The sequence below is a fragment of the Aythya ferina genome (assembly GCF_964211825.1).
Source record: "Aythya ferina genome assembly, chromosome: 19".
NCBI lineage: Eukaryota > Metazoa > Chordata > Aves > Anseriformes > Anatidae > Aythya > Aythya ferina.
The window spans coordinates 10,379,319-10,392,869 of NC_140309.1; the positions used below are offsets into that span (position 1 = coordinate 10,379,319).

The 13,551-nt window shown below is 47.8% G+C and overlaps 1 protein-coding gene across 10 annotated transcripts in view; it reads right to left on the reverse strand.

Annotated features, from left to right (window-relative positions):
* Positions 1-278: 278 nt before the first annotated feature.
* Positions 279-13,551, reverse strand: part of BCAS3 (BCAS3 microtubule associated cell migration factor) — a 353,584-nt gene continuing 340,311 nt past the window's right edge. For all 10 annotated transcript variants that reach the window (XM_084492825.1, XM_084492820.1, XM_084492814.1 and 7 more), the window contains one exon: positions 279-1,193. In XM_084492825.1, coding sequence (XP_084348951.1) covers positions 1,045-1,193 — 149 coding nt within the window. In that variant the 3' untranslated portion in view covers positions 279-1,044. The remainder of the gene's footprint in view (positions 1,194-13,551) is intronic.

The window sequence follows — 13,551 nt, forward strand, 5'->3', positions numbered from 1 at the left end:
GGGGCAGTGTAACAGGCACAGGTCGGACACCTACATACACACGTGGGTGCTGATTTCCAGAGGTGCAAGGAACACCATTTAAATCTTTCACTGTAAAAAACTGTTTACATTTGAAAAGTTCTTACACCCAGGGATGCAAAACCAAGCTAGACTGGCTGAGTAACATCCACCGATGGCTTTAATTAAATCTCTCGGTTAGTAAATATGCATATAGTGTCTGGTCCAGGAAGATCTATGAAACACAGGGGTAGCCCAGTAATACTCCATGAACACTGACATTTAAGTAGTTTCTTGTTTAACTTAGATTTATTCAATGACACATGCATTTCTGGACAGATATCTGAGTTCCAGCGAACAACTTTTATAACCAAGTATGAGAAATCGGTGACTGCAGTTAGTCAATTAAGTACGTTTCTAAAATACATGACTAGAGTAAAACTGGAGCAATAGAGAGAATTCTTCCGAAGAACAAAAAGTAACATTTCCATTTGTAATACTCCTGGCATTGATGAATCTAGAGGGGAAGGAGGGCAGCAAGGAGACGCAACAAGGAAGGAATAACATGATCAACCCTGTCCACAGAAAGTCCTTGAATCTCCACTCTCTCCAGTTCATTCGTTAATGCTCGGCACTTTTGCAGGCGGCTGGAGCTCCTGGCTGGCGCTTGCACCACACGTTACCGAGATTCCCTTTGTCTCTGAGCACAAAAAAGCAGAGAATGGTTGTGAAACCATATGCTTGACCGAAAGTGGCTTAGAAAGATTTCTTCTCAACCAATCTCTTCCTGAACACAGCGAAAAAAAAGAAGCCGCAGAGCTATCGGGATTGAAGACAGAGTCTCTTCATATTGCACAGGAAAACAAAGTCAAGATTTTGTGAGTACGTTCCAGGAAGGTTTACGCGGAAGAGTCGTCAATATTTATCAGGGTAACGAGAACCATCCAGCACGGCAGCTAACTGGCGGGTGACAGACACATCAAGATTGTTTAGGCAGAGAGACAGCTTGTTACCCCGTCTTGATCTCCCCTTGTATGTTTGACTAATTTACGGGAATCCTGTGGGGAAAAGGCTGAGAGGCTGGTTTTCGTTAGTCGGGAGGGGTGATCTGTAACCATCAAAATTGCGTGGAATACTTCCGCTGGTGGAACCGGAGCTGTTACTGAGCGTCTCTATGCTTCCCTCTCGCTGAAGCTCTGAAATGGGAAGAGAGAAGAGGCCCTGGTTAGTGTTTCAGATAAAAGAACCCAGAGTGCCATTAGACGGCCGCTTTATTGACAAATCTGTTTATTGTATCCCTGCTCTAGCGCTGCATTTGCTTGTCATCCATCTTTTCTGGGGCGATTTGACGAATTGCTCCAGAGGCATCCCAGCTCCTGGTCCCACATCTCTGCTGGGTTTGTATTTCAGCCCAGCAGCAGAGGGCTGGAGGCGTTCAGCGCTGCCCGGCATGGCAAGCCCTTCGCTGGGGGTGAGGCCAATGACTGGGGACTTGCCAGGGTTCAGGACTGGGGATGCTCACGGCTGAACTGAGCAGGGTGCAAAGGGTACGGAGGCAGATGAGGGAACATCCTTCCTCCACAGCAGTGCTGCTGGGATGGAGGAAGGGTCAGCAGCAGCACCAGTTACTGGCGGTGTGTACCAGCAGTGAGTAACCACTGCAGATCGCAGCAGGGACTTTCTACAACCCCTTATGCTGCATAAGCAGACATAAATATCTCTGCTTTTTTTGAGCCAAAATATCCCCTTTACTATGTGCTTGGGCTGTGGCCCAGAGTAAAGGAGAACGCCTCATTGTGGCTCTCCCTTTCGAACCATCTCCTCCCCTCGCTGACCTCCCAAAGCCTTTCTTGCTCCCTAATCTCGAGGCACGAGGATTTTTGTGTGTGTAGAGCATCGTCTGGACCCGTGGCCTCTCTGTGAGCCACTTGAACCCAACAGTTGAGTCAGTGGCAGCGTGCAGCAGCGCCGCTGGGCAGCATCACCCTGCCCAGCACTCAGCGGCGGCATGCAGCGGTGAGATTAGGCAGAGCCGCGGGGACACGACAGGAATCCTCTCCTGGACATGCGGTGACAGCCTACAAGAAATATTCCCTCGACTTGTGATGTGTGGCCCCAAGTGCAACTTCCCAGCCCTGCGCAGCCTGCACTCAGGGAAGGGACACGGAGCGAGCAGTTTGGACAAATTCCTCCACAGACATTTGCTGCAATGGGACCCCAAGACAAGGATGTATCCATGCATGGCAAAAGCAGAAAGCCAGTTCTTCACCAAACCAATACGCATCCCTTTCCAGTGTCCTCGCAGCGCACACAACTCCCGTGTGCCACCCGGGCACAGGAGGGTACTGGCCACACGAGCTCACACCTCGATGAACGAGGGCTGGGAGATGCAATCCCCCATCACAGAGGTAACTTGCCGAGGAGATAATCTGCCCAGGATCCATAAAAACAAATCTGCAGGAAATCGGTCACCCTATAAGCAGCACTGATAATGACCTCAGCTGGATTAATCATCATTTCTTGCCAGTATTCGGTTAAGGAATGTACGTGCATAAACCTCTTCATTTTCCTCACATCCTCACTCTCCCATGAGTTCAGGAAGTAAAAACAGTAATTTAAATCAGAAATGAGTGGCGTATCCCACACTAATACTGCGCTTATCCTGTCTGATTTGGTGCTTTTATCTCCCCTGCACACAGCTGGCTTTGGTTAAACGTCTCACGTCAGAGCCTGCGCTCGCCGGGCAGCCATCAGCAGCGCGCCGGAGCACGCTCCAGCCCTGATCAGACACCATCAGGGCTGCCGAGCTCCTCCTGAGGTTCCTCTGCTCCCCCACCCCGGCCCTTTTTAAGCTATAATCGATTTTCAGGCACATGTTGTGTTTCCAGTAACCGTAACAAAAGGTGGAAGGGGGGAAAAGTGCGAGGGCACGTTCCTGCGCTCCGTCCCGTCCCAAAGCCTTCCCGCCCGGCCATGGGATGTGTTTGGGGGGATTCAGCCTGGCAGTGCTGATTTTGAGGGGCTGCGACATTTCTGTAGCCAGCAGCACTCGTCACCTCTGCGGGGGACTGCCAGGGGGTGGCACTGCAGAGGCTGATGCCAGGGAGGGAAAAAGCACAGACAAAAAGTGTGGGAGGCACAGCGATGGGTGCAGGGCCTTGTTGTGGAAGCCGTGGGCTCTGCTTGCCACTATCAGGCATTAAAACCTTTTAATTAGGAATGGGAAGAGGCAAAAGAGAGGTTAAAGCAGATGCAGAGGCTCAGAGGGAGCTGGAGGAGAAGTTTTCCAGAGCCTGCTTTGTTTGGAGAGGGCCAGGTAAAAAATGGGGTAGTTCCCGAGCCCAAACTGCCATCCCGACACCACGACAGCCAGCACACTGCCCTGGGCAAACGAGTCTGAGGGTTCCCAAACCGCTCTGTGCTGTGTCCGGGCTCACTCTGGAACCAATTAGGCGGCCAGGCAGAAGAGCTGTGTATTTCGATACCTAAGGAGCCGCTGTAAAACTCCTGACACTGCTGCGCGGGGGAAATTGGGCTCTCGCACACGGCCGGGTCACGCCGCAGCACCTGGGCCACGTGAGACGTGCAATTAGACATGACATGGTCACCAGGGACGTCCTGCCCTGCAAACATGACCCCCTGTGCACCTTCCTGCATTCCCCCAAATTAGCCCATTTTTTCCAGCTGTTTCATTAATAAAAAATACCCTTAAAAAAAAAAAAAAGCCCAGTGCAAAGCATGATCCTGCCCTCAGACCTGCTGGCAGAGCAGGGCAGGGCAGAGTGAGGTGCATTGGGATGTTGATGCTGGTCCTGCTGGTCCTCCTCACCTGTGAGCAGCCCTGAAGCAGCAGCTGAACCCTGCGGACCGGACACGCATGGCTGGAAGGAGACAAAATAGCTCCCAGAGCTAACCAAGACATGCCACGTAAGCCGTTGGTCCTACATGTTGTGAAAAGGCTGGCTGAGAAGCAAGGAAAATGAGAACTGAGACCCAGCTGCTGCAGGACGTGGGCACTGAGCAGCGGCAGCTGCATGGCTCTGGGCTCCGCACCGCTTGGGCACAGTGGGGCAAAGCTCCCGGCGGGAGATGCCGCTCACTTCGGCGGAGCTCTGCTGGGGACAGACTTGGCCCCAGCATGTCTGAGGGTTATTGTGTCTGCGTTCCCCCATGCACACACTGTCGAGATGCATTAACTTCCTTAAATGTACCAGTAAAACAACCGCTTCTGATGCACTTTAATGAACTTGTACAGTAGCCAACAAATTGTGCATCATATAAAACCCATTCTGCCTTATAGACTCCCTGGCTATTTTGTAATAACTGCAATTTGCTTCTGCTGAAGCAAGATAACCAGAGTTGAGAAGTCAGGCTTTGCAGAAACCTAAATATTTGATTTGGGGGGGAGTGGGTGGGAGAAGGAAGAAAGGGGCCTCTGGGAGCTATTTATGGGGTCAAAATAACATGAGACCTGCTCTTCTCCTAGCATTTCCACCATCAAGGAAATGAAATACTGTGAGAAGACCAGCACTTGCATTATTTTGGCCCCATAAATGGCTCCCCGAGGCATTCAAAAGCCCGTGAAAAACAAACACAAATACAAATAAATGCTAATACTGGAAACGTAAATACTAAAACCTGCCCCCGTCCCTAGAGGAAACGACTCACAGAGTTCTGACTGACCAAAAAAAAAAGAAAACAGGAAAAAAGATGAAGGAGTAGCAACATCTGCTGAAGCCATGAGGAGCAAGTCACTTGAGGGGAGCCAGCAGCGGCCCTGCCGCGCTTCTGGCGCTAAGAGTCAGGGGCACCGCTGGCATCACCCAGGGTGCCAGAAGCACCAGGACTTGCAGGGCACAGGCTCTCTGAAGGCAGCAGCACCTACAGCCCTCCCTGCCGTGCATGTTAGCCCCTCGGCCCTGTCACGACACTGCTGCTGCTCGGGGCAGTGGCACCTAAAGGTGCTGCAGTGCCCCTGCTGCCAGGCTGGGCCTACCTGCGCTCTGCCTGCCTGGACACCACGGCCTGCCTTCAGTGCCTGTTCTGTGGGACAAACTGGAAAGGAATGTTAAAAAAACACACAAACAACAAACTTTTATTTCTGTTAATAATCCTAAACGCCACACTTGTAGCACCAAAGCCACCCTCTGCCTGCCCAGGGCCCAGCGGTGAGGAGGAGCAGTGGCTCGGGGCGCTGAGGGACGCGGCGGGGCAGGCCAAGCATCCTGCCCCGTGGGGGCTGCTGTCTGTCCACTTCCAGAAAGCTCCAGGAACTGTCAAAGGACTTCATCAAATCTAGAAAGGTATAAAGTCCTGCCAAGCTTAAATGTGAAACCATTTTATATGGCACATTAATTCAATGCCTGAAGAAAATCTATATAGCCCTCTTTTGCCCGGAACACTCATAAATTATGCTGCCTTTCTTATTTGTGCTCTCGCTGTAGTGGTCCACTTGAAGCCATGGTATCTCCTTTATGTCTACTCAAAAATCTCCTCTCCAGTGCATTATTTCTTCTAATGGTTTTTCCTTTCTCTGTGTTTGCCCTTCCCTACACCGGGCTGTTAAGTACAGTTTCAAAATATCCTCAAAACTCATTTGCTGGCGGAGCTGACCCTTTCCTCTACCTACCGAGCGCTGCACAAGCCCCGGCACAGCCCGGCGGAGCCACAGCCAGGATAAATGATACAATGACAGCAGCCTGATGTGTCAGGGCAGCGGGGAAGCGGCAGCAACTCTGAATACAAGAATTATTCTTCATCATCTCAAACTGTCACAACACATTACCCTCAAAGCCGCAGCTCACTGAAGGAGTGACCCTGGACTGAATGGGAGAGTGCTCGGGGAAAGAACTAATTGTAGCCTCTTTTCACACGTCAGTCACTTTTCACAGCACCAAGCCTTTCAAGCTCAACTAATGTCAAGTTCCCTTTTCCTTTCTCTGTGCTGAGTATTTCTGATTTTTAAGGATGGCATTTTTAAAGGAACAAGGTCTCTGGCAAGGGAGGAGGCTGGGCAGGGGAGGGAAGGAAGCGTCAGAGCGAGCACGCATCCCGAAGTCTAGCAGACGCCTCACGACTCGTTAGGAATTACACAATTAACAAGTAGGAATGCAGGAAGCGGGGTAATGGCCAGCAGAGCTCGCATCTCCTTGATTTTGTTGCTGTCATTCACCACAATTGTTCCAGGGAAGTTTTGGGGCTCCACCACAAGCCAGGGGCTGGCTGGCAGCAGCTTCCCCAGCCCCTCTGCCTGGGCGCAGGGTGGACGGGGGGCTGCGCCTCTCCCCAGCCATGTTTCAGAGCAACAGCTCCAAGGCCAAAGGCAGAGCTGTGTTGTACAATCAAAGATAATTTCTGTCCTTCTTTCAGAGAAGACTCCCTGCAGACACACTTCCCAAAATGACAGCCCGCTCCATGCTCCCAGACGAAGGCATGGGCCCTTCACGCCTCCTTCTCTTTAGCCGAGATTGTAAAATACTTTGCAGCAAGGACTATTTTTTTACCCTTATATTTGCACAATGCCTATCACCGGGGACTTGCAGAGCTGACTGGGGCTCCTGAGTGTTACTTATTAACTGTAATGAATAATAATTATGTAGCTTCTGCCATCTGGATTCCCATTCAAAAGGATCCTATATAAAGCGAACACTAAAAGGCAATTTATATTAACACAATGGAAGTCTTGAGGATCTCTTAAACTGTTTGTAATTTACACAACGCTCCCCAGTGAATGGATTAGTTAAACATTTTTATTTTACTGATTGCTACTGAGCGGAGCGGGACATGCTCCCGCAGCGGAGCTCTCACCGGCCCCAGCCGCGTGGCTCTCGCTCCCCTGCCCACCGGCATGCACTGCCACACGTATGCTCTCCATCTCTCTGTGTTTAGACAACAACCCAAACTCAGCTGGACACTTTTAGCTCTAGGACTGCATGAATGTTAACTACCAACACCAGCAGGCCCCACTCGAGTCAGTGCTGCCTCCTGGGACATGCGTGGCACAGCCTGAGGAAGAGAAAGGCTCAAAAGTTGAAGATGTGTAACTGGACTGGTACATAGAAACACCTCCCCTAATTCCAAGGCTCTAAAATTGCATTGCTGATAGTGCAACTGTAGGTTTTTCTTGGGTATTCGCTTTCTTATGACCCACGATTTTGTGAAGAAGGGCACTCTGAGGGTAACGCAGCTTGGCAGCCCTCTACAGCTGCGCACGGAGGCGAGGACCCAGATGCTGGCTCTGGCTCCAGTCCCACACTGGGATCTGCACCCACCTGCAGACTTGGGTGTACTGATAAGCAAAAATCTTTAATATTAAATCATATTGAAATGCAAGCACCAAATACTCATCGAAGCTCTTAATTTTCCTAGCTCCTTTTAATTTGATATGGTTGAAAATAAATTTCTGAGCAAATGTGTTTTTACAGTACTCCTTCCCAAATTTCAAAGTCTTCATCTATTACAGTAATGTTTAAAAAGGAGTAAGATTATCGTGATGTTTACAAGTCCATTAAACCTGCTCTCTGCCCCAAGTCCTGTGCCCAGCTCTCCCAGTGTTGGGGCAGCCAGCAGGGGCAGCTGCAGGGACCAATTCCCTGCAATGTTTCGTGGGGCTGTGACAGATCTGCTCCAAAGATCTGTGTTTTTTTTTTTTTTTTTTTTTTTTTTTTCTAAGCCCACAGATTTTTAACTCCATTCAAAAGAGGAAATGTAACACTATGGCATTTGAACACTGAAAATCAATCCTCATATTAAAAGCACTTCATCCTGCTGCATCTTTCAAAATGTTGAGACACCACACAAGCACCCACATTAAATTTTCAAAGTAAAGAAGACTTGCAAACACTGCCTGTACAACTCCTCTGAAATCAGAATTCAGTGGCCTATGTAAAATATTAGTTACAGTCAAACTATCTTGCAATAACTCTGATGCTGAATCCACATAGAATTCGTTAATGTGATGCACTTGGAAATGAAACCTGGCATCTCGGAAAAAAGGTGGCAGGATCTACCAAGGAGATGAGGAGGTACAGAAGTCAGGCTAGAGCCAGGGGATTGAAGACTGAGCCTTCTGAACATCAGAGCCCTTCAGAGACTGAAAATTTCATTTCTAGTGCCTTATTTCAATGCTAAGATGCCAAACGTCTAACACTTACAAAATTGGGAGGACATGTGAACTTACATAAATGACTAGATTTACTTCAAGCATGAAGAGATTGTTGAGATACAGACAAAACATTTTCATGCATGAACTTCGAAAGAATTTTGTCTCCCGAAAAATAAAAAAGCTTGTTTCTCATTTAAAAAAGAGAAACCAAAAAGCTCCACACAAGTTGGTTCCATGCAGCATGAGACCCAAGTCTCTGGCGACTTGCCAGGCTTGACTCTGAACATTTTATGGAAGGTTAAAAGTGCACTAGATAAAGGACTAGCATTTAGAGAGACAATATTCTTCATGATGGGCACTTTCACAACGACTGCAGTGCTTTTAAAAAATAATCTCAAGTTTCCTAGAGCTGTATATTTTTGCAAAGAGGTTTAGGATGTTTTCCTACATAAATGGCACTTCAGAAGGATGAGTTGCCGATTTCAGGCAGTATGTGAAATTTCAAGAACTGGAACAGTCGAATGGTTACAGAAAACAGGTTTCTGTAGCCTATACACATCATGTAAACCTACAACTCCTTATGCACGATTTCCAGTAGAGTTTTAAAAATGAATATGCAGATATGGTTGTTTTTGTTAAAGGCATTCTCTCCTACTTCATCTTGAAAGTTTTACTATGTTGCTAGTACAAATCCTATAATGTACCTTAAATGTAATGCATGCTTTCCTGTGCAAGGCAGTGTGTATACAAATTTTTAATGTATTCAGGCAGAATTATCTTGTCTCTTCAGTTACGCAAGCAGCACATCTGTGTATATCAGACCAAAAGCATTTGCAGAGAAAACACTGTATTAAAATTCCTGGGTTTGGGCTCTCATTCTCAGGGTTACGGGAGTGCCTCAGATTGCTCAACAGTGACCCCTCTGTCAGCCTCTGACTCCATAAAGAACAGAAATTAAATGCAATCTGCGTGTTCACGACACCTACCAGCTCCACAACATGTGCTCCACTTTGTGTCCTACGCTGCCCAGAGGCTTTGGGTCTTGCTCAGAAGTTCTGGAGGAGTTATCCCTATTCCTGAAACCACCACATGTCTACCCAAAGCAGGTCTAGACCCAAAATGTGGGCCTTGGCATGCTCTTTCCCATCGGTTCCAACAGACCCGGAGCCACCCGAGACCTTGGGGAGGGGGGTCCTGGCCCAAAGGCTGCCACAGTGGAGCCACCACACATGGGGAGTGCTGCCGGCAGCCTCCTCCTCTCTTGCACCCAACCCAAAAATTGTAGCAAAAAAGCTGGGTATGGAAAAGCTGCCTGAAAAACCGAACAAATGTGGTGGTGACCTCACGGTCTGGGCAGCGTTTCACTGATATGCCGAACAGGGGATCTGAGGCATGCCGAAACCTCAGAACTGCAGCAAGTTCCTTTCATGTCTAAGACCTATTTTTTCCTCTCTTGTGATGTTGCCTTGGTTATTGGACCTCCTTAAAAATCCCGGTTTAGGAAGACAAGACGACCCAGGAGGAGGACAACTTCTGAGAGCCGAGTGGGCCTATGTGTGCATCTTGCATGTGTGTGTGGAGGATTGTGTGCTTCTGACAAAAATGTATTGCTGAGTTCATTTTGAAAGTATAATATTACAAAGCAAAGTAATTCTGGCACAACTTCTAGTACTTCTGACACAAAGTGGCCTCTCTGGCCAGCGAGGAAAGCTACTGAGAGGCTCTGAGCTGTCTTCCTGGTGCAGATTGATGCTGAGGAGGAAGCTAGAATGGACTGGAATTTGGGTTCAATTCAAAGGAAAAGTTGAAAGTTTGGGGGGAGCAGATGCTCAGCTGGTCCAAATCAGAAATTTTTCGCTGAAGTGCACGCAGCCACACAAAATGAAGTCACCCGGGTTCAGCCCTGTCTGCTCATCTAAATGCTTCAAGGCTCTTGAATCTGAAGAGCTCAGGTGGAAATCTATCGAGCAGAGGTTTCCTCCTTTCATCTCCGCCAAGCTAGTTTTAGTGTCTTTGAGAAACTCCAAACACACCCCACTAATTCCAGTTCCAAACTGAACTTATTTGGCCTATTTAGTCAGTTATTTCAAAGATGATGTTGACATCGCTGCTTCGAGCAGACCCATTTTCTAAACACAGACCTGATTTTCTGAAGCACTCAGAGCTTGCCGCAGTTCTCTTGCAATCAAGTCTGTACCTGGACTGGTGTTAACCAGGCCTGCAGAAACAACGGGAAACCTCGGAGGCTCGCTCGCTTGCAGGACTGCTTGAGGCTCTGAATACGCTCTGCCGTATCTATATAGCTCCAAATTCTGATGTTAGACATAAATATGAAAGAGCCTTGATAAAAGTGACATCTGAAGCTTGACTTGGCCTTTTGTTGAGGGAGTTGTTTGGCACAGCCATCTGCATTCGTTCCCATGGAACCAGAAGGCAGTTGAAAGAAGTAACTGGGACTTTTTCCCTTTTAAAAATTTGTATTTTAAAAACTGTTCCAAGTATGGATTCTAAGTCGCTTTGCCTTTTTAGTCACACTGTTACAAGCACTGTCAAATGCGTGAATGAGCTGCAGCCTACGGATGAGCACGTAGCAGAGGATAACTCTTGTGTGAAATCTCAAAGACCTAATGGCAAACCAAGGCATTCCTCTAGCCACATCCCACATGAAAGGCAATTTAAATCATCTCAAGCTGTTCAGATTCTGCCTTGTACTTGGGCATCTGGCGGAGAAGTTAATACCACTACCTGCTCTTCATGTCGTGTTCCTTCGCATAGTTTTCACTCGTTTCGTGAACGTGGTGACCAGCCACGTTTCCAAAAGGTGAACTAAACAAGTGACAATATAGGCAAAATATAATCCAAATACATATTTTTTGAAGGTGCTGATAAAACCGACCCTGACTGAAAGCAAAAAAGCACCATTTCAGGTTAGGGACCTGTCCCCGTACAGCACATCTATCCACTGTTGCCTCCATGGCTGCAGATAAAGGGAGGAAGGCTGCCAGGTTAATTGTGATTACCGCTGCCAAACCTCATTTCCACTGACAGCCTGGCCTCAGGGAGGGAGCACCCAGTGGGAGTAGCTGCTCAGCGAGGCAGGAGATACCCCCCCATGGGAAAGCCGTGCCCTGGCTTAGGAGAAAGTCAGAAGAGTCTCAGGGAGGGGAGCTGCAAGCATCTCACAGCACATTGCATGGGACTGCTTCTGGTCCCCCAGCGTGGAGCTATCTGCATCTGGTTGGGAAACCACCCCTGTTCCCATCCTGCTCACCTGGATCAGGGTGTTCCCATTCCTGGCCACCCGTGCTACTCACTCTGCACTGTGCCAGCGAGCCCAAGCAGAGGGCCTGGGGCTGGTCCTGGCTGCTGCCTTTGCCAGCACCTTCCTGCCCACGGCCTTCCCAGAAAAACATCGTTGGAAACGGTTGGAGAAGTGATACTGACCCTTTGTCTTTCACAACACCATCAGCTTTTGATGTAAACACAGAGTTCATGTGTTGGGTAGATACTAAGAAAGTCACTGACCAAGGAAATAACAAATAAATACCAAAAAAAAAAAAAAAAAGTAAAAAAAGCATGGTATTTTAGCTGCGGGGATGCTCTTGGAAAATGGGATAAAATGTCTCTCACGGAAAAAGGCAGTAAACAGTTTACATCCCGGAAACAGCCGCTCTGCAGAGTGGGTGGCTTTGTGGTGCTCTGGGCTGTGGTTGCCACCAGCCAGTGTTAGGCACTTACCGGTCCGGGATTTTTTCACAACAGCAAATGGTTGCTTGAGACGTTCATCCACTTACCACCTATTCCTGTCTGCATGGAAAACTAATTCCTTCATCGCTGGGATGCGGGACAGACCGCATTCAAAGCTGCTCCCTGCCCATGACGGGAAATGCCTGGGAGAAATCTCAGAGACTCTTGCTAATGTCTGAGAAACATGAAGCGAAGACTAAAAGCCAGCTAGCTACAAAAGCACAACCACCTTGCCTGAAGTGGCAGGAATGAAACATAAAATATAAACAGCAGAAGTGGGGAAAAAGCTATTTACATTTTTTAGAAGTTTCAATCTTTTTCTAAAGTAGCTCACGCATTACCAGGGATGCAATTACCAATGATGTAATTCAAGAGGGCACCAGCAGAAACACAGAAAAACAGCCAGTCTATTATCTTTTTGTCTTTACTTTACCTCAACATCTTCTTTGTGAAAGAACACCTAACTTTTTATACAGCACCATTTTTTTCCCAAACCAATGTGCTTTTGGAGGGTTCTTTCTAAAATCACTCGCATGAAACTCTGCAGGAGTCCTAAACATATTCCACTTCTGCTGGGTTGTAGCATTGATGTTTTCTCCATTTGCAAAATGCTTCCAACCGATTTGCAATTTTTCTTGCTATTAGTATTTTTTGTGTGTGTGTCAGACATAAAATATTTAGCAATAACAAACAGAGTAGGATGAAAACTGCCGCAGCTTGAGAAGTGAGCTCAGGATATGATTCCTCCTCACCGGATGCCTGGAAGATGTCACTGAAATTCTCTCTCTCTCAGTGCAACCCGTGTGGAGCCAATATGAACTCCCAGCAAAGTGCTTAAAAACCCATTATTTATAATAACTGTTAAATGATGAGACATTGTTTACCCAGATCGCAAGATAAATTCTCACTTACAGAATGCTTGCCTGACCGTCCTGAACGTCATCTGGTTTTTATTTAAATGCAAAATGTAATTAGGCTCCCAATAACACAGCAGAAGAATTCAATAAGATAGGGCTTTTCACTTACAGTTTAATATTAACATTTTCCCATAAATGTTAATGAATAAAAGTCTACTGTTTTATATATTATCCATGGTGGGGAGACAGCAGGCTAGGAATGAAAGGAAAGATAATATTTCCATACCACAAATTACAATACCTACCTCAAGGAGAGCTAAGCACTCCCAGCACTGCCATGGACTGGCCCCAGCACTGCCTGCCCCTGGGTGTCCAGTCACCAACCCTGGCCCCACGAGATGTGCCCTGGAAAGAGGCAGCACTGGTACGAGAGGTGCTTCCCCAGCAAAAATACCCCCACAGTATTTTTTTTTTTCACCTTTTCCTTGCTGCCTTTTCCCTGCTTTACGCATTCTGTCTGCCCATCTCCACTAGACAAGCATCAGATAGCCAACAACGTAGCTGTTAAGCAAGGATACGGCCCCAAGCCCTGATATCCTTAGACTCCAATGTGGATGGCAAGGCCAGATTATCAGAAAAATCAGGTTACCGTTTGTCTGATACTCTGTTAGAGAAATGCATGGGGGTGACAAGAGGCGATGGCAGGACTGCAGTATGATGATAGGAAATGATAAGGCATCCAAACGGATGGAAGCAGGCCCTCGAAGTTGCGGAGGTGGCACTTCAGGGGCCCATCGAAGGACTTCTGCCTCCTGAAGCCAAACACGAGGAGCAGATCCAGGGCCT